We start from the raw sequence: 21,662 nt of genomic DNA on the forward strand, positions 1-21,662 counted from the left end.
TAGACCTCTGGTTTGTGGTCAGCACTACGGTCAGCACAGGTGTCAGTCACAAAAGGACAATGAATGCTGAATCCGTTAACGACAACTAACTTTTAACAAGTAGCAGGCTGGCCTTCTGCCAGGGGCCGCCTCTGTTCATCAACAGCACTGTCTGATAGTGGGAGACTTATTAAAGGCCAGGATCGCGGGCAGCAAGCGCAAAAATCTAAGAGCGGACATTAAAAGAAGTGTTCCCATTATAAAGCTTGTCATCTACGGGATGGAGCCCCCTGACAGCTCCGTGCAGAGCCCCGACCTCGTGTCCTTAGAATTAACGGTGGAAAACGTCGAAAAAGTAAGTTGTCAAACTCATACAGTGCGCGACAGAGAAGTGGTTAGTTTTATGCAGTAGGCTACCAACAATGACAGCTCTCATTAAGTCTGAAAGCAATTTGTTCATCTCAATCAAGTTTTTCTAAATATCTCATCAGCATTGTGGTTTTATGCGTTGTGACAATGATATTTATTAGGCCTCCATATTATTTACCAAATAGCCCAAATAGGCTACACTGATGTAGGCCTATTGGTTGACAGTTGAAAAAATGCACAGACTAATTACAATGGAATTTTGACCTTTAACAAATAGGCTACAGAATAGCTTTTGAATGAATATTTCACAATGGGCAGTTCATATGGAGTAAACTAGTTCAATGGGACATAGAGGGAAGGGGGCTGTTGTAATATGATATCAGTTACAAACATACTGTGCTAATTATAACCACCACCATGTGCTTGGGATTAGTTGCCATTAGCAACAGCACTCACTCATGCAGAGGTGGCCATCCTGTGTGCTTTGGAGGCTCCCCTCTTACATTCCTTATCAGTGGCAGTCATGCCTTCAAGGACACATTGTATGACAAGGACTCCGGTCACTTTTTAATTTCCCTCCCTATTGTAAATTTAATTAATTGAATTGGAAATGTCCTCTCCTCCCTCCTCTAGGCCCTCCAGCAACTGTACTATGACCCGGACATGGAGCATAAGAATGTGGCCCAGAAGTGGCTGACTCAGGCCCAGACCTCCCGTCAGGCCTGGCAGTTCTGCTGGCCTCTGCTCAGTCCAGACAAGGTCCGCTCCACAGCCCCATCCAACAAACTCCCCTGTACTTTCTACAGACTCTGTTGTGTAGTAATCATTCCTTTCCTGCTTGTATTTCACTCCATGACGACACTCATAATAACCCTGTAGAACGCTGTATTCTTGTTTTACTATTACACCATTGTCAAAACAGCTTCCTGAGATCCAGTTCTTTGGCGCCAGCACCCTTCACACCAAGATCTCCTGTCACTGGGCCGACCTCCCCACAGACCAACAACAGACACTGAGGATGCAGCTCCTTTCCCACATCTCCCACTTCTCCTCTGGGCCAAAGATGGTGCTGACCAGGCTGTGTGTGGCCCTGGCCTCCCTGGCCCTCCACACCATGCCCCAGGGTTGGCCCCAGGCTGTGGCTGACATGGTCAGGGTCTACCAGCCAGAGAAGGCTGGGGATCAGGGCGGAAGTCAGGGTGGGGTTGGTGGAGGAGGTGGGGCAGAGGAGGAAGTGAACGCCCACGCACACTGCCTGGCCCTGCTGGAGCTCCTCACCGTGCTGCCAGAAGAGTTCCAGAGCTGCAGGCTGCCCCAGGCCCGTCGTGCCCAGCTGAGAGAGGCCCTGGCTGGGGAGTGGACAGCGGTATGTCCCCTGCTGCGCCAGCTGCTCCAGAGACAGGAGGGCAACAGCCAGGTGAAGGAGCGGGCCCTACGGTGCTTGTCTAGCTGGGTGGGACTGGATGTTCCTCTGCATGGGGAGAGCGAGGGGCTGCTGCAGGACTGTTTTGCTGCTCTGTCAAACCCAGAGCTGTTTGACACTGCCGTGGAGACCATTGTCAGCTCTATATCCCAACCTGACTGCCAGAGGTGAGATAGACACACACACATTGACAGACAGGCAGACAAACACACACACATAGAGCACTTTGATAATGAGTTGTGTTGAGACGCATTGTATTGACTCAGCATACATTTGTGTGTGTGTGTGTGTGTGTGCGTGTGTTCAGATACACTGATGCTCTGGTGAACTTGATGCCCCTGGTGCTGGGTCTCCATGACCAGCTGAAAGCCGCAGCGAGGGACGGAGACATGGAGACCTCCCATGGCATCTGTCGCATCGCTGTTGCTCTGGGGGAAACACACTCCAGGTACACATACCTTTAGGTTAGGGCTTGGGCTATGTTACTATATAGTTAGTTTGCTAACTATCTAACTAAAGTTTGCTGATACTTAGTTGAACATCTATGAACAGTCTGTGGTGTTAGTATTAAGTGATAACCAGTTTTCTTGGCTCATTATGGACCTGTTTCACCTCATCTCCCTGGGTGTGACTTTGTGGAACAGGACTCTTCTGGAACAGGTGGAACACTGGCAGGGATACCTGGCCCTAGTCAACATGATCCTGTTCTGTACTGGCATCCCCGGGCACTACCCAGTCAACGAGACCACCAGCTCCCTCACACTCACCTTCTGGTACACTCTGCAGGTATGTACCCTACACCCTAATCCTGGACACTATCCAGTAAAGACCACCAGCTCCTTCACCTTTTGGTACACTCTGCAGGTATTGGTGAAGGGTTTGGGTTAGGGTTCGTGGTAAAACCTACAGTGCTGGAGAGGAAGTACCTCATCTGTACATTGTAGCATGGTAACTTTCTGATGTATACTTCCTGTGGTTCCAGGATGACATCCTGTCATTTGAGGAGGACAAGCAGGTAGTCTACCTGCAGGTCTACAGACCAGTCTACTTCCAGCTGGTGGATGTTCTGCTCCACAAGGCCCACTTCCCCTCAGAGCAGGACTATACTTCCTGGTCCTCAGATGACAAGGAGCAGTTCAGGATCTACAGGTAAACAGGAAGTCTACTTCTACAGAAGGGATGGGAGTTGTAGTCCTTGGAGAAGCTCTTTGATTTTCACTTGAGATTTTACATTATTTGACCCAAGATTTTGTTGTACGATGTATGTTATGCTTTATCTAACACTAGTATCTAGTCAACAGATCTGTTGAATGTTTTTACCAAAGTATTTCATTTTGAATAGAGCAGAGTGCCCAGGGCACATTGTGATTATACTGCATGTGTGTTTTGTGTGGTAGAGTCGACATATCAGACACTCTGATGTATGTGTACGAGATCCTGGGGGCGGAGCTTCTCAGTAACCTCTATGATAGACTGGGCCGACTGCTGATGGACACGGAGAGACCGACAGCATGGCAGGTCAGTTCAATCACCAATTTACATAAATACAGTGATCACACAACGGGTCACACATACAAAGACATACACTACCGTTCAAAGGTTTGGGGTCACTTAGAAATGTCCTTGTTTTTGAAAGAAAAGCACACAAAAAAATCCATTCAAATAATATCAAATTGATCAGAAATACAGTGTAGACATTGGTAATGTTGGAAATGACTATTGTAGCTGGAAACGGCTGATTTTGAATGGAATATATACATAGACGTACAGAGGCCCATTATCAGCAACCATCACTCCTGTGTTCCAATGGCATGTTGTGTTAGCTAATCCAAGTTTATCATTTTAAAAGGCTAATTGATCATTAGAAAACCCTTTTGCAATTATGTTAGGACAGCTGAAAACTGTTGTTCTGATTAAAGAAGCAATAAAACTGGCCTTCTTTAGACTAGTTGAGTATCTGGAGCATCAGCATTGGGTGGGTTTGATTACAGGCTCAAAATGGCCAGAAACAAATAACTTTCTTCTGTAATTCGTCAGTCTATTCTTGTTCTGAGAAATGAAGGCTATTCCATGCGAGGAATTGCCAAGAAACTGAAGATCTTGTACAACGCTGCGCACTACCCACTTCACAGAACAGAGCAAACTGTCTCTAACCAGAATAGAAAGAGGAGTGGGAGGCCCCGGTGCACAACTGAGCAAGAGGACAAGTACATTAGAGTGTCTAGTTTGAGAAACAGACGCCTCACAAGTCCTCAACTGGCAGCTTCATTAAATAGTACCCGCAAAACACCAGTCTCAACGTCAACAGTGAAGAGGTGACTCCAGAATGCTGGCGTTCTAGGCAGAGTTGCAAAGAAAACGCCATATCTCAGACTGGCCAATAAAAGAAAAGATTAAGATGGGCCAAAGAACACTGGACACTGGACAGGAACTCTACCTAGAAGGCCAGCATCCCGGAGTCACCTCTTCACTGTTGACGTTGAGACTGAGGGTTTTCTAATGATCAATTAGTCTTTTAAAATGATAAACTTGGATTAGCTAACACAACGTGCCATTAGAACACAGGAGTGATGTTTGCTGATAATGGGCCGCTGTACACCTATGTAGATATTCCATAAAAAATCTGCAGTTTCCAGCTACAATAGTCATTTACAACATTAACAATGTCTACACTGTATTTCTGATCAATTTGATGTTATTTTAATGGACAAAAACAAGGACATTTCTAAGTGACCCCAAACATTTGAACGGTAGTGTATGTATACATCCCAAAGCTATTTTGTCATGTTTCTTCCTGTGTGACTCTATCTCATCAAGCTACCTTCTCAGGAAAAAACTTCAAACTGTAACCAGTGCCTGCAACCTGGATCAGGTTGTCAGTCAACCTAGCAGTGTAGTTACAAACAGTACAGGAATTAAATCATCAAATCATCATGTATTGATCACATATTTACTAATGCTACAGATATTTGCTTTAAAGCAGTATCCAGATTCATAGTATGCAGTGATCACAATATAATAGCCATATCTAGGAAAACCAACGTTCCAAAGTCTGGGCCTAATATATAAGAGGTCATACACAAAGTTTTGTAGTGATTTATATGTTGATGATGTAAAGAATATTTGCTGGTCTGTGGTGTGTAATGAGGAGCAACCAGACGCTGCTGATCTGTGGTGTGTAATGAGGAGCAACCAGATGCTGCACTTGACACATTTATGAAACTACTTATTCCAGTTACTAATAAGCAACGCACCCATTAAGAAAATGACTGTAAAGACTGTAAAAAATCCCCTTGGAGGAATTGATGGCAATGCCCAACTGATTGGCAAACGTACTGCAAATTAAGAAATCATGTGACTAAACTAAATAAAAATAAACTACACTATGAAACAAATATAAATTATATAAAGAATGATAGTAAATAGCTTTGGGGCACCTAAAATGACATTTTAGGGAATAAAGCCAACTCGGCTCCTTCATTCATTGAATCAGATGGCTCATTCATCACAAAGCCCACTGATATTACAAACTACTTTATTTACTTTTTCATTGGCAAGATAAGCAAACTTAGGGATGACATGCCAGCAACAAACCTTGACACTACACATCCAAGTATATCGGACCAAATTATGAAAGACAAGAATTGTACTTTTGAAATCTGTGAAGTCAGTGTGGAAGCAGTGAAAAAATTATTGTTGTCTATCAACAATGACAAGCCACCGGGGTCTGGCAATCTGGATGGAAAATGACTGAGGATAATAGCAGAAGATATTGCCACTCCTATTTGACACATCTTCAATTTAAGACTACTACAGAGCGTGTACCATCAGGCCTGGAGGAAAGCTAAAGTCATTCCGCTACCCAAGAATAGTAAAGCCCCCTTTACTGGCTCAAATAGCCGACCAATCAGCCTGTTACCAACCCTTAGTAAACTTCTGGAAAGAATTGTGTTTGACCAGATAAAATGCAAAATGCTATTTCACAGTTTTTTTATTTTTTATTTTTTATTTCACCTTTATTTAACCAGGTAGGCTAGTTGAGAACCAGTTCTCATTTGCAACTGCGACCTGGCCAAGATAAAGCATAGCAGTGTGAACAGACAACACAGAGTTACACATGGAGTAAACAATTAACAAGTCAATAACACAGTAGAAAAAAAAATGGGCAGTCTATATACAATGTGTGCAAAAGGCATGAGGAGGTAGGCGAATAATACAATTTTGCAGATTAACACTGGGGTGATAAATGATCAGATGGTCATGTACAGGTAGAGATATTGGTGTGCAAAAGAGCAGAAAAGTAAATAAATAAATAAAATAAAAACAGTATAAAAATAGTATGGGAATGAGGTAGGTGAAAATGGGTGGGCTATTTACCAATAGACTATGTACAGCTGCAGCGATCGGTTAGCTGCTCGGATAGCTGATGTTTGAAGTTGGTGAGGGAGATAAAAGTCTCCAACTTCAGCGATTTTTGCAGTTCGTTCCAGTCACAGGCAGCAGAGTACTGGAACGAAAGGCGGCCAAATGAGGTGTTGGCTTTAGGGATGATCAGTGAGATACACCTGCTGGAGCGTGTGCTACGGATGGGTGTTGCCATCGTGACCAGTGAACTGAGATAAGGCGGATCTTTACCTAGCATGGACTTGTAGATGACCTGGAGCCAGTGGGTCTGGCGACGAATATGTAGCGAGGGCCAGCCGACTAGAGCATACAAGTCGCAGTGGTGGGTGGTATAAGGTGCTTTGGTGACAAAACGGATGGCACTATGATAAACTGCATCCAGTTTGCTGAGTAGAGTGTTGGAAGCCATTTTGTAGATGACATCGCCGAAATCGAGGATCGGTAGGATAGTCAGTTTTACTAGGGTAAGCTTGGCAGCGTGAGTGAAGGAGGCTTTGTTGCGGAATAGAAAGCCGACTCTTGATTTGATTTTCGATTGGAGATGTTTGATGTGAGTCTGGAAGGAGAGTTTGCAGTCTAGCCAGACACCTAGGTACTTATAGATGTCCACATATTCAAGGTCGGAACCATCCAGGGTGGTGATGCTAGTCGGGCATGCGGGTGCAGGCAGCGATCGGTTGAAAAGCATGCATTTGGTTTTACTCGCGTTTAAGAGCAGTTGGAGGCCACGGAAGGAGTGCTGTATGGCATTGAAGCTCGTTTGGATTTTAGATAGCACAGTGTCCAATGACGGGCCGAAAGTATATAGAATGGTGTCGTCTGCGTAGAGGTGGATCAGGGAATCGCCCGCAGCAAGAGCAACATCATTGATATATACAGAGAAAAGAGTCGGCCCGAGAATTGAACCCTGTGGCACCCCCATAGAGACTGCCAGAGGACCGGACAGCATGCCCTCCGATTTGACACACTGAACTCTGTCTGCAAAGTAATTGGTGAACCAGGCAAGGCAGTCATCCGAGAAACCGAGGCTATTGAGTCTGCCGATAAGAATATGGTGATTGACAGAGTCGAAAGCCTTGGCGAGGTCGATGAAGACGGCTGCACAGTACTGTCTTTTATCGATGGCGGTTATGATATTGTTTAGTACCTTGAGCGTGGCTGAGGTGCACCCGTGACCGGCTCGGAAACCAGATTGCACAGCGGAGAAGGTACGGTGGGATTCGAGATGGTCAGTGACCTGTTTGTTGACTTGGCTTTCGAAGACCTTAGATAGGCAGGGCAGGATGGATATAGGTCTATAGCAGTTTGGGTCCAGGGTGTCTCCCCCTTTGAAGAGGGGATGACTGCGGCAGCTTTCAATCCTTGGGGATCTCAGACGATATGAAAGAGAGGTTGAACAGGCTGGTAATAGGGGTTGCGACAATGGCGGCAGATAGTTTCAGAAATAGAGGGTCCAGATTGTCAAGCCCAGCTGATTTGTACGGGTCTAGGTTTTGCAGCTCTTTCAGAACATCTGCTATCTGGATTTGGGTAAAGGAGAACCTGGAGAGGCATGGGCGAGGAGCTGCGGGGGGGGCGGAGCTGTTGGCCGAGGTTGGAGTAGCCAGGCGGAAGGCATGGCCAGCCGTTGAGAAGTGCTTATTGAAGCTTTCGATAATCGTGGATTTATCGGTGGAGACAGTGTTACCTAGCCTCAGTGCAGTGGGCAGCTGGGAGGAGGTGCTCTTGTTCTCCATGGACTTCACAGTGTCCCAGAACTTTTTGGAGTTGGAGCTACAGGATGCAAACTTCTGCCTGAAGAAGCTGGCCTTAGCTTTCCTGACTGACTGCGTGTATTGGTTCCTGACTTCCCTGAACAGTTGCATATCACGGGGGCTATTCGATGCTATTGCAGTCCGCCACAGGATGTTTTTGTGCTGGTCGAGGGCAGTCAGGTCTGGAGTGAACCAAGGGCTGTATCTGTTCTTGGTTCTGCATTTTTTGAACGGAGCATGCTTATCTAAAATGTAAACAAATTGATAACAGAATTTCAGCATCCTTATAGGGAAGGACACTCAGCGAGCACAGCACTTACACAAATGACGGATGATTGGCTGAGAGAAATTGATGATAAAATGATTGTGGAGGCTGTCTTGTTAGACTTCAGTGCAGCTTTTGACATTATCGATCATAGTCTGCTGCTGGAAAAATGTATGTGTTATGGCTTTACACCCTCTGCTATAATGTGGATAAAGAGTTACTTGTCTAACAGAACACAGAAGGTGTTCTTTAATGGAAGCCTCTCGAATATAATCCAGTTAGAATCAGGAATTCCCCAGAGTAGCGGTTTAGGCCTCTTGCTTTTTACATTTTTACTAACAAAGTGCCACTGACTTTGAGTAAAGCCAGAGTGTCTATGTATGCGGATGACTCAACACTATACACGTCAGCTACTACAGCGACTAAAATGACTGCAACACTCAACAAAGAGCTGCAGTAAGTTTCAGAGTGGGTGGCAAGGAATAAGTTAGCCCTAAATATTTATAAAACTAAAAGCATTGTATTTGGAACAAAACACTCACAAAACCCTAAACCTCAACTAAATCTTGTAATAGATCATGTGGAAATTGAGCAAGTTGAGAAGACTAAACTGCTTGGAGTAACCCTAGATTGTAAACTGTCATGGTCAAACCATATTCATGCAGTACAAGCTAAGATGAGGAGAAGTCTGTCTATAATAAAGCAGGTCTTACAGGCCCTAGTTTTGTCGCACCTTGACTACTGTTCAGTCGTGTGGTCAGGTGCCACAAAAAAGTACTTAGGAAAATTGCAATTGGCTCAGTGCTGCCCCGTGGATGTACACAGAGAGCTAATATTAATAATATGCATGTCAATCTCTTCTGGCTGAAAGTGGAGGAGAGATTGACTTTATCACTACTTTTATTTATGAGATGCATGTTCAATACACCGAGCTGTCTGTCTAAACTACTGGCACACAGCTCGGACACCCATACATACCCCACTGTCTGTCTAAACTACTGGCACACAGCTCGGACACCCATACATACCCCACTGTCTGTCTAAACTACTGGCACACAGCTCGGACACCCATACATACCCCACTGTCTGTCTAAACTACTGGCACACAGCTCGGACACCCATACATACCCCACTGTCTGTCTAAACTACTGGCACACAGCTCGGACACCCATACATACCGCACTGTCTGTCTAAACTACTGGCACACAGCTCGGACACCCATACATACCCCACTGTCTGTCTAAACTACTGGCACACAGCTCGGACACCCATACATACCCCACTGTCTGTCTAAACTACTGGCACACAGCTCGGACACCCATACATACCCCACTGTCTGTCTAAACTACTGGCACACAGCTCGGACACCCATACATACCCCACAAAACATTCCACAAGAGGTCTCTTCACAGTCCCCAAGTCCAGAACAGACAATGGGAGGCACGTAGTAATAAACCCAGCAAAAATAGAAACGTCCTCTCACTGTCAACTGCGTTTATTTAGAGCAAACAGCAAACTTAACTTCTTGATGCACCCATCCCGTTAGCGGGATCATTTTCGTCCACATCCGCTGAATTGCAGAGCGCCAAATTCAAATTAAATTACTAAAAATATTAAATTTTCATGAAATCACAAGTGCAATATAGCAAAACACAGCTTAGCTTGTTGTTAATCCACCTGCCATGTCAGATTTCAGTAAAGCTTTTTGGCGAAAGCAGGCGTTTATGTAAGGCCATCTCTCTCAGTAGACAAAATATTACAAACAGCTAGCAGCCAAGTAGATTGGTCACGAAAGTCAGTAAAGCAATAAATTAAATTGCTTACCTTTAATGATCTTTGGATGTTTGCACTCACGAGACTCCCAGTTTCACAATATATGTTCTTTTTGTTCCATAAAGATTATTTGATATCCAAAATACCTCCATTTGGTTGGCCTGTTATGTTCAGAAATCCACAGGCTCGAGCGGTCACGACATCGCAGACGAAAATTCCAAATAGTATCCATAAAGTTCGTAGAAACATGTAAAACGTTTTCTATAATCAATCCGCAGGTTGTTTTTACAATATATAATCGATGATATATCAACCGGGACTGTAGCTTCTTCAATAGGAGAGAGAGAGAAATGTCTGCTCCAAGCTGTTGCGCATGCAAAACGCTGCTGGCACCCAGCCATCCACTGACGCAATGTGATCTTTCTCGCTCATTTTTCAAAATAAAAGCCTGAAACTGTCTAAAGACTGTTCACACCATGGGGTAGCCATAGGACAATGAATCTGGTTGATATCCCTTTAAATGGAGCGAAGGCAGGCAATGGAACAGAGAGCGTTCAGGAAAAACAGCACTTCCGGGTTGGATTTTCCTCAGGTTTTCGCCTGCAATATCAGTTCTGTTATACTCACAGACAATATTTTGACAGTTTTGGAAACTTTAGAGTGTTTTCTATCCTAATCTGACAATTATATGCATATTCTAGATTCTGGGCCTGAGAAATAGGCAGTTTAATTTGGGTACGTATTTCATCCAAACATCAAAATACTGCCCTCTACATTCAACAGGTTTAACGTAAATATTTGTATGACCATAACAAGACTCAACAACTGAGACATAAACTGAACAAGTTCCACAGACATGTGACTAACATACATGGAATAATGTGTCCCTGAACAAAGGGGGGTCAAAATAAAAAATAACAGTCAGTATCCGGTGTGGCCACCAGCTGCATTAAGTACTGCAGTGCATCTCCTCCTCATGGACTGCACCAGATTTGCCAGTTCTTGATGTGAGATGTTACCCCACTCTTCCACCAAGGCACCTGCAAGTTCCCTGACATTTCTGGGGGGAATGGCCCTAGCCCTCACCGATCCAACAGGTCCCAGACGTGCTCAATGGGATTGAGATCCGGGCTCTTCGCTGGCCATGGCAGAACACTGACATTCCTGTCTTGCAGGAAATCATGTACAGAACGAGCAGTATGGCTGGTGGCATTGTCATGCTGGAGGTTCATGTAAGGATGAGCCTGCAGGAAGGGTACCACATGAGGGAGGAGGATGTCTTCCCTGTAATGCACAGCGTTGAGATTGCCTGCAATGACAACAAGCTCAGTTCGATGATGCTGTGACACACTGCCCCAGACCATGATGAGCCCTCCACCTCCAAATCGATCCTGCTCCAGAGTACAGGCCTCGGTGTAACGCTCATTCCTTCAACGATAAACGCCAATCCGACCATCAACCCTGGTGAGACAAAACTCATCAGTGAAGAGCACTTTTTGCCAGTCCTGTCTGGTCCAGCCACGATGGGTTTGTGCCCATAGGCGACGTTGTTGCTGGTGATGTCTGGTGAGGACCTGCCTTTACAACAGGCCTTCAAGCCCTCAGTCCAGCCTCTCTCAGCCTATTGCGGACAGTCTGATCACTGATGGAGGGATTGTGCGTTCCTGGTGTAACTTGGGCAGTTGTTGTTGCCATCCTGTACCTGTCCCGCAGGTGTGATGTTCCGATCCTGTGCAGGTATTGTTACATGTGGTCTGCCACTGCGAGGACGATCAGCTGTCCGTCCTGTCTCCCTGTAGCGCTGTCTTAGTACGGACATTGCAATATATTGCCCTGGTCACATCTGCAGTCCTCATGCCTCGGTGCAGCATGCCCAAGGTACGTTCACGCAGATGAGCAGGGACCCTGGGCATCTTTTTAGTGTTTTTCAGTCAGTAGAAAGGCCTCTTTAGTGTCCTAAGTTTTCATAACTGGTAGTGTCTTAACCTTTCTGAGATATTCGGGACAGTAGCGTCCCACCCCGCCAACAGCCAGTGAAAGTGCAGGGCACCAAATTCAAAACAACAAAAATCTCATAATTAAAATTTCTTAAGCATACAAGTATTTTACACCATTTTAAAGATCAAATTCTCGTTAATCCAGCCACAGTGTATGATTTCAAAAAGGCTTTACAGCACCACAAACGATTATGTTAGGTTACCACCAAGTCTCAGAAAAACACAGACATTTTTCCAGCCAAAGAGAGGAGTCACAAAAAGCAGAAATATAGATAAAATGAATCACTAACCTTTCATCAGATGACACTCATAGGACTTCATGTTATACAATATATGTTTTGTTTGATAAAGTGCATATTTAAACCCAAAAATCTCAGTTTACATTGGCTTGTTATGTTCAGTAGTTCCAAAACATCCGGTGATTTTGCAGAGAGCCACATCAATTCACAGAAATACTCATAATAAACATTGACAAAAGATACAACTATTATACATGAAACTTTAGATAAACTTCTCCTTAATGCAACCGCTGTGTCAGATTTCAAAAACACTTTGCGGAAAAAGCACACCATCTGAGTACAGCGCTCAGAGACCACAACTGTAACGTCTGAAGAGTGATGGGTGTGGAGTCAGGCGCAGAGAGCAGAAGATACAAGGGGAAAACGCTTTAATGTCCAAAACAACCAGAAACACGGACAAATGGGTGAAGCCAAAACACAGGCGCAAATACAACCCAAGGACCACTGATAATAACCCGGACAGCGAAAACCCAATACGAAACAATACACCTCTACGTACATAGCAACAAGCCCACACAAACACAAGCGGGCTAAACAAACTTAAATAATACCAACCCCAAAACCCCAACAAGAAACAGGTGAAAACAATTAGACAAAACCAAACGAAAAGGGATCGGTGGCAGCTAGGCCGGCGACGATTACCGCCGAGTGCCACCCGAACAGGAAGGGGAGACACCTTCGGTAATATTCGTGACAACAACAGCCAAAGAGATATCCTCCATGTTGTGTTGTCAATATTAGTCAGAAATAGCATTATAAATATTCACTTACCTTTGATGATCTTCATCAGAATGCACTCCCAGGAATCCCAGTTCCACAATAAATGTTTGATTTGTTCAATAAAGTTTATACCTTTCTTTGTTTGGTAAACAAATCCAAACGTGCGTGCAGCCAGCCAAAAGGTCGGACGAAAAGTCCAAAAAGTTATATTACAGGTGACATGGTGACATAAGTAAAAAATGTATGTTTTTAACATAAATCTTCAATAATTTATTTCTGTAGAAAAGCTCTCACGAGCTCGTGCCCCTCTGCCAGACACACTTCACAGTAGAAGCCTCATACTCCCAAAAAACGGGCTTGGGAGAGACGAAGGTTGAAAGTCATGCGTCCTCCGATACACAACCCAACCAAGCCGCACTGCTTCTTAACGCAGCGCGCATCCAACCCGGAAGCCAATAGCACCAATGTGTCGGAGGACACACTGTGCACCTGGCAACCTTGGTTAGCGTGCACTGCGCCCGCCCCGCCACAGGAGTCGATGGTGTGTGATGTGACAAGGATATCCCTACCGGCCAACCCCTCGCTAACCCAATTGTGCACGGACCTCCCGGTTGTGACAGGGCCTGGGCTCAAACCCAGGGTCTCTGGTGGCACAGCTGGCGCTGCAGTACAGCGCCCTTAACCACTGCGCCACCCGGGAGGCCCCATATTCTAGCTTTTTATGGCTGAGTAGCAGGCAGTTTACTCTGGGCACCTTATTCATCCAAGCTACTCAATACTGCCCCCAGTCACCAAGAAGTTAACGACCGTTAAACTGGTGCATGTTCATTAATTGTTTATGGTCCATTGAACAAGCATGGGAAACAGTGTTTAAAGCCTTTACAATGAAGATCTGTGAAGTTATTTGGATTTTTACGAATTATCTTTGAAAGACAGAGACGTTTCTATTTTTGCTGAGTTTACATAGAGCCATGACTACATGGAACTCTATTCCACATCAAGTAACTGACGCAAGCAGTAAAAGTAAAATTAGATTTAAAAAACAGATAAAAAAACACCTTATGGAACATCTGGGACTGTGAAGCAATACAAATATAGGCACAGACACATACATACACACACAATAACATACGTCCACTATACATACCCATGGATTTAGTACTGTAGATATGTGGTAGTGGTGTAGCAGGGGCCTGAGGGCACACAGTGTGTTGTGAAATCTGTGAATGTATTGTAATGTTTTTAAAATTGTATAAATTGCCTTAATTTTGCTGGACCCCAGGAAGAGTAGCTTCTGCCTTGGCAGCAGCTAATGAGGATCCATAATAAATACAAATCTCACTCTCTAGCTTCTCTTTCTGGGACATGTTTTCTATTTTTCTTTTGTATTTTTCCAGGACACTGAGGCCCTTCTCTTTGGCTTCCAGGCTATAGCAGAGACCATAGACGTCAACTACTCTGATGTCATCCCAGGCCTCATCGGTCTGATCCCACGGATCAGTATAAGCAACATTCAGCTAGCTGACACCGTCATGTACACTATAGGTGCTAGCCAACATCTTAATCCAATTGTATTATAGTTTTCTTTGCTACCTTTCTGTTTGTTCTGGCCATCCCTCTTTACCCTACAATCTCCTTTCCTGTCTTTCTCCCTTTCTCTATCTGTCTCGTTCCTTTATATCCCACCCCCTTTCTCTCGCTGTCTAGGTTCTCTAGCGGAGTGGCTGGCGGACCATCCGATGATGTTAGGCAATGTATTACCAATGGTGCTCCAGGGCTTAGTGAAGGCTGAGCTGTCCGTGTCCAGCGTGTCCACTCTGAAGAGAATTTGCAGAGAGTGTCGTCACGACCTCGCCCCTTACATCCATGACATCATGACTGTGTCACAGGTCTCTATGACAATAAGATTCACAAAGCATGTGGTGATAGATTACTGTAGCTCAAAATGTGGTGCGTGGTAACTGTGCTGTCGTTCAATGTTGCTTTGGTTCTTTTTTTACACTCATGTCAAGCATTCTATTCCTTTCACAGGACGTACTGGTCAAAGATATCCACAAGGTCAGTATAAATTCTTGGTCTTTGAAAAAAATGATCACGTTTTAGACTGTTGCTGCAGATTGTTTATTTTCTGTAAATATAGGAATTTAAAACTATATTTGTGAATCCATGTGTGTGTGCAGAGCAGCCAGTGCATGTGGCTGATGCAGGGCCTGGGCTTCCTACTCTCTGCCTTGCCAATGGAGGAGATCCTGGGCAGCCTGACCACCCTCCTCACCCCCCACATCCAGAGGCTAGACACCCTGGCACACCAGGAGGTAAGAACAAGGAAATGATGGTTATACAGTGCACTTGGTCTATGCAACCACCTAAAAGATACATGTGTTGAGCACAGACTTACAATACAGTAAAATACCATGTAAATAGGTTTCCTTACTGTGTGTCTCTTTCCTGCCTGTTTTATCCTCCCACCCACACTTACTGTAACCTTTGCTCCCAATGTATCTCTGTATTCAGTTTGTCTGGATCTAACCATCTCCCTCTCCCTTTGTGTAGCCCAGCTCCACTGCCAAGCTGTCTATCATCCACATCCTGGGTATGCTGTCCAGTCTGTTCACTACGCTGGACATCAGCAGGCAGGACGAGGGGTCAGCGGGCACCACCCCAGCTCAGGCCAGGCCCAACCCAGTGAGTCTCCTCCCAACGCTGCCTTCTCTCTATCTTTCTACACTCTCCCACCTTCTCTCATTCCCTGCCTCTTTCGCCCTCTCTGTCTCAGAACCTCTCTCACCACCCATAACTACTGTCATCCTGTTTACATTGTCTGTGCTCTGTCAGGTGGTGGTGGTCTTACAGCAGGTCTTCACATTGATCCAGACCATCCTCAGCAAGTGGCTCAGTGACTCAGAAGTGGTGGAGGTAAGTAATGTATTCTATATGTACATGAGAATGTTGAAACATTTAAATGGGTCTGTATGTCTATCTGAATATGTACTGTACATAGTCATACTGTCCTTCATTAGCCTGGAATCCGAAGTGAATATTGCTCCATTTCACGATTGTTTAACTTCTGAAGCACTAGTGAAACGAAGTGATATTCAGATTGGATTACAGGCTAGATTCCCACTCTCTCACAGCATGTCTTCTTCCGTAGGCAGTGTGTGGGGTGTTTGAGAGGTCCGTAAAGACCCTCCTCAATGACTTTGCTCCCATGGTGCAACAGCTCAGTGAGATGCTGGGACAGATCTACAGCGCCTTCCCACAAGCCTCTGCTCTCGACCTCACACGCCAGGTGGGCCGAAACAGACCAACCATCCAAATCAGATTCAATGCTCGGGTCGGGGTGAATCCCATTTCAACTCAGAATAATTTACTACATTTCATTGAAAAGACCCCATATAAAACAATAGCTGAATGGATATAGTCACTGATAGCTTGCCTTACACTTTTTAAATGTGCCCACAATGATTTCTATGAATTACTGGATCTCTTTCATTCTAGATGGTCCACATATTTGCAGGTGAGAAAGATCATTTCAGCCCCATCCAGGCCCTTATTGAGCTGGTCACATCCACCACCCTCTCTATCTTCCAGCAAGGTAAGAGAAAGTCAATTGAGATTTGATTCTCACATCATCTTCCAAGTACAGTTGAAGTCGAAAGTTTACATACACTTAGGTTGGAGTCATTAAAACTAGTTTTTCAACCACTCCACAAATTTCTTGTTAACAAACTATAGTTTTGGCAAGTTGGTTAGGACATCTATTTTGTGCATGACACAAGTCATTTTTCCAACAATTGTTTACAGACAGATTATTTTACTTATATTTCACTGTATCACAATTCCAGTGGGTCAGAAGTACACTAAGTTGACTGTGCCTTTAAAAAGCTTGGAAAATTGCAGAAAATTATATCATGGCTTTAGAAGCTTCTGATAGGCTAACTGACATAATTTGAGTCAATTAGAGGTGTACCTGTGGATGTATTTCAAGGTCTACCTTCAAACACAATGCCTCTTTGCTTTACATCATGGGAAAATCAAAAGAAATCAGCCAAGACCTCAGAAAAAAAATTGTAGACCTCCACAAGTCTGGTTCATCCTTGGGAGCAATTTCCAAACAATAGTACGCACGTATAAACACTGTGGGACCACGCAGCCAACATACCGCTTAGGAAGGAGACGCATTCTGTCTCCTAGAGATGAATGTACTTTGGTGTGAAAAGTGCAAATCAATCCCAGAACAACAGCAAAGGACCTTGTGAAGATGCTGGAGGAAACGGGTACAAAAGTATCTATATCCACAGTAAAACAAGTCCTATATCGACATAACCTGAAAGGCCACTCAGCAAGGAAGAAGCAACTGCTCCAAAACCGCCATCAAAAAGCCAGACTACAGTTTGCAACTGCACATGGGGACAAAGATTTTACTTTTTGGAGAAATGTCCTCTGGTCTGATGAAACAAAAATAGAACTGTTTGGCCATAAAGACCCTCGTTATGTTTGGAGGGAAAAGGGGGAGGCTTGCAAGCCGAAGAAAACCATCCCAACCGTGAAGCACAGGGGTGGCAGCAACATGTTGTGGGGGTGCTTTGCTGTAGGATGGACTGGTGCACTTCACAAAATAGATGGCATCATGAGGTGGAAAATTATGTGGATATATTGAAGCAACATCTCAAGACATCAGTCAGGAAGTTAAAGCTTGGTTGCAAATGGGTCTTCCAAATGGACAATGACCCCAAGCATACTTCCAAAGTTGTGGCAAAATGGCTTAAGGACAACAAAGTCAAGGCATTGGAGTGGCCATCACAAAACCCTGACCTCAATCCCAGCGTGTGCGAGTAAGGAGGCCTACAAATCTAACTCAGTTACACCAGCTCTGTCAGGAGGAATGGGCCAAAATTCACTCAACTTATTGTGGGAAGCTTGTGGAAGGCTACTCGAAACGTTTGACCAAAGTTAAACAATTTAAAGGCAATGCTACCAAATACTAATTGAGTGTATGTAAACTTCTGACCCACCTGGAATGTGATGAAAGAAATAAAAGCTGAAATAAATAATTATCTCTGCTATTATTCTGACATTTCACATTCTTAAAATAAAGTGGTGATCCTAATTGACCTAAGACAGGGAATTCTTACTAAGATTAAATGTCAGTAATTGTAAAAAATAAAAATATATATATATATTTTTTTTTAAAGTATTTTGCTAAGGTGTATGTAATATATAATATATGACTTCAAATGTATTTCCTATTTGACATCTTTATGTGTGTTCTCTATTCCATCTATTTTTCAGGCCCAAGGGAACATCCTGATATTGTTGAGTCATTCATGCAACTCCATGCCCAGGTCTGTCTTATTTTTATAGTCCGCTTCTCTGTCTCAGAGATCACATTCTGGATAAATATTTGTGTATCTATGTGTGTGTATCTTTAGCATCGTTTATACCTGGCTCTAACATGTGTCCTTTGTCCTGATCTAGTCCACATTCCGATTGTACCCACGTTTTTGATAGGTGTATTTGATCACAATCAGATCACAATGCATATTTCAATCATCTACACCTTTCAAATAATGTGGTCACAATCAGAATGTGGACAAGATCAGGACAAAGGACGCATGTTACAACCAAGTAAAAAGGGGGCTTATGTGTGTGTTGTTGACTCCATAGGCCCTCAAAAGGAAGCCTGACCTCTACCTGTCTGACCATCAAGATGTAAAGGCTCTATTCTACTGCGGTGAGAGACTTTGCCATGTAACCCACACTGTAATTCCAAGTGCACTGTAATGTGGCAGGTGTATACAACTGGTTCTGCACCAACTCTTTTTCAGGGGTCCTGTCACTCAAGTTCCCGGAGACGCCTACAGCGAAGTCAGCCTGTATGTTCTTTGTAAGTTAAGTAGGTGCGATGATGACACATTACCAATCACTTCACAAGTAACTTTACCTCTTGTACTAGCTCATGACTGGAAGTCATAACCAGGGGTGCACACTGATGAGGGCCCAAAAAGGTTACACTTTTTCTTCACTGAAACATGAAAAAAATCCCTGCTAGGGAGAAATGCAGGTTTGAACTAATTAAACAACAAATAATATGATCTACATGATCAGTCACTGTGTGTAAAATAAAAAGTGGTTAATGTAAACCTAACTCAGAGCTAAAAAATGTAAAGAAAGAAATCCAATATTATTTGTTGCCTAGACTTTACTGCAAATGACAGTCTTGAGAAAAAAAACAATACACTAATATTGCAGTTAGCCATGACAGCCTTTATAATAGAACGCTTGTGACCACACATATAAATATTGCACTTGGGGAAAAAACACCTTATAGTAGAAATAGAATGAGACAAACAGGCATTCTAATTTTGCTCTATTATAGTGGCCACTATAGACATCGATCAAGTGCACAAGGCAAAAAAAATTACCCCCCCACACTGCCGCAGTCATCCCCCTCTTCAAAGGGGGAGACACCCTGGACCCAAACTGCTATAGACCTATATCCATCCTGCCCTGCCTATCTAAGGTCTTCGAAAGCCAAGTCAACAAACAGGTCACTGACCATCTCGAATCCCACCGTACCTTCACCGCTGTGCAATCTGGTTTCCGAGCCGGTCACGGGTGCACCTCAGCCACACTCAAGGTACTAAACGATATCATAACCGCCATCGATAAAAGACAGTACTGTGCAGCCGTCTTCATCGACCTCGCCAAGGCTTTCGACTCTGTCAATCACCATATTCTTATCGGCAGACTCAATAGCCTCGGTTTTTCGGATGACTGCCTTGCCTGGTTCACCAATTACTTTGCAGACAGAGTTCAGTGTGTCAAATCGGAGGGCATGCTGTCCGGTCCTCTGGCAGTCTCTATGGGGGTGCCACAGGGTTCAATTCTCGGGCCGACTCTTTTCTCTGTATATATCAATGATGTTGCTCTTGCTGTGGGCGATTCCCTGATCCACCTCTACGCAGACGACACCATTCTATATACTTTCGGCCCGTCATTGGACACTGTGCTATCTAACCTCCAAACGAGCTTCAATGCCATACAGCACTCCTTCCGTGGCCTCCAACTGCTCTTAAACGCGAGTAAAACCAAATGCATGCTTTTCAACCGATCGCTGCCTGCACCCGCATGCCCGACTAGCATCACCACCCTGGATGGTTCCGACCTTGAATATGTGGACATCTATAAGTACCTAGGTGTCTGGCTAGACTGCAAACTCTCCTTCCAGACTCACATCAAACATCTCCAATCGAAAATCAAATCAAGAGTCGGCTTTCTATTCCGCAACAAAGCCTCCTTCACTCACGCCGCCAAGCTTACCCTAGTAAAACTGACTATCCTACCGATCCTCGACTTCGGCGATGTCATCTACAAAATGGCTTCCAACACTCTACTCAGCAAACTGGATGCAGTCTATCACAGTGCCATCCGTTTTGTCACCAAAGCACCTTATACCACCCACCACTGCGACTTGTATGCTCTAGTCGGCTGGCCCTCGCTACATATTCGTCGCCAGACCCACTGGCTCCAGGTCATCTACAAGTCCATGCTAGGTAAAGCTCCGCCTTATCTCAGTTCACTGGTCACGATGGCAACACCCATCCGTAGCACGCGCTCCAGCAGGTGTATCTCACTGATCATCCCTAAAGCCAACACCTCATTTGGCCGCCTTTCGTTCCAGTACTCTGCTGCCTGTGACTGGAACGAACTGCAAAAATCGCTGAAGTTGGAGACTTTTATCTCCCTCACCAACTTCAAACATCAGCTAACCGAGCAGCTAACCGATCGCTGCAGCTGTACATAGTCTATTGGTAAATAGCCCACCCATTTTCACCTACCTCATTCCCATACTGTTTTTATACTGTTTTTTATTTATTTACTTTTCTGCTCTTTTGCACACCAATATCTCTACCTGTACATGACCATCTGATCATTTATCACTACAAAACTGATCATTTATCACTACAATACAAAATTGTATTATACGCCTACCTCCTCATGCCTTTTGCACACATTGTATATAGACTGCCCATTTTTTCTACTGTGTTATTGACTTGTTAATTGTTTACTCCATGTGTAACTCTGTGTTGTCTGTTCACACTGCTATGCTTTATCTTGGCCAGGTCGCAGTTGCAAATGAGAACTTGTTCTCAACTAGCCTACCTGGTTAAATAAAGGTGAAATAAAAAATAAAAATAAAAAATTACTGTCAAGTTCAACACAACAAAAGCAATATCTTTGGGCTACACATTGTACACTTTCTGCCTGTGGACATCTGTTCTACAATGTGCCAGCAGAGCATGCTAACCCTTTGTTGGCATAATTGATCTCTTTCAGGCAGAGTACACCTGGCATAACCCTTTAATCCACTGACTGAAAAAGTGAGTGGTGTTCCTTTCACCTCTATGGTGGCATCCAGTTTAAGCCAGGCCCAGCTCCACTTCATCCCTGAATCCACTTGTTTAACAAGCAACACCTCATTTTCAGGGGCGGCAGGTAGCCTAGTGCGTAGTGTTGAACCGAAAGGTTGCTGGATCGAATCCCCGAGCTGACAAGGTAAAAATCTGTCGTTCTGCCCCTGAACAAGGCAATTAACCCCCTGTTTCCCGGTAGGCCATCATTGTAAATAAGAATTTGTTCTTTAACTGACTTGCCTAGTTAAATAAATGTTAAATA

General features: G+C 44.3%; 1 protein-coding gene across 1 annotated transcript in view; it reads left to right on the forward strand.

Annotated features, from left to right (window-relative positions):
• The window catches only part of LOC115114617 (importin-13-like), a 24,074-nt gene continuing 2,412 nt past the window's right edge, over positions 1-21,662 (forward strand). The window contains exons 1-18 of the mRNA XM_029643017.2: positions 1-334; positions 982-1,107; positions 1,271-1,938; positions 2,079-2,219; positions 2,416-2,557; positions 2,754-2,920; positions 3,169-3,289; positions 14,381-14,528; positions 14,691-14,872; positions 15,015-15,041; positions 15,164-15,298; positions 15,537-15,668; positions 15,819-15,899; positions 16,135-16,272; positions 16,482-16,578; positions 18,276-18,328; positions 18,651-18,717; positions 18,812-18,870. Coding sequence (XP_029498877.2) covers positions 260-334; positions 982-1,107; positions 1,271-1,938; positions 2,079-2,219; positions 2,416-2,557; positions 2,754-2,920; positions 3,169-3,289; positions 14,381-14,528; positions 14,691-14,872; positions 15,015-15,041; positions 15,164-15,298; positions 15,537-15,668; positions 15,819-15,899; positions 16,135-16,272; positions 16,482-16,578; positions 18,276-18,328; positions 18,651-18,717; positions 18,812-18,870 — 2,559 coding nt within the window. The 5' untranslated portion in view covers positions 1-259. The remainder of the gene's footprint in view (positions 335-981; positions 1,108-1,270; positions 1,939-2,078; positions 2,220-2,415; positions 2,558-2,753; positions 2,921-3,168; positions 3,290-14,380; positions 14,529-14,690; positions 14,873-15,014; positions 15,042-15,163; positions 15,299-15,536; positions 15,669-15,818; positions 15,900-16,134; positions 16,273-16,481; positions 16,579-18,275; positions 18,329-18,650; positions 18,718-18,811; positions 18,871-21,662) is intronic.

Source organism: Oncorhynchus nerka, linkage group LG9b, assembly GCF_034236695.1.
Source record: "Oncorhynchus nerka isolate Pitt River linkage group LG9b, Oner_Uvic_2.0, whole genome shotgun sequence".
Lineage (NCBI taxonomy): Eukaryota > Metazoa > Chordata > Actinopteri > Salmoniformes > Salmonidae > Oncorhynchus > Oncorhynchus nerka.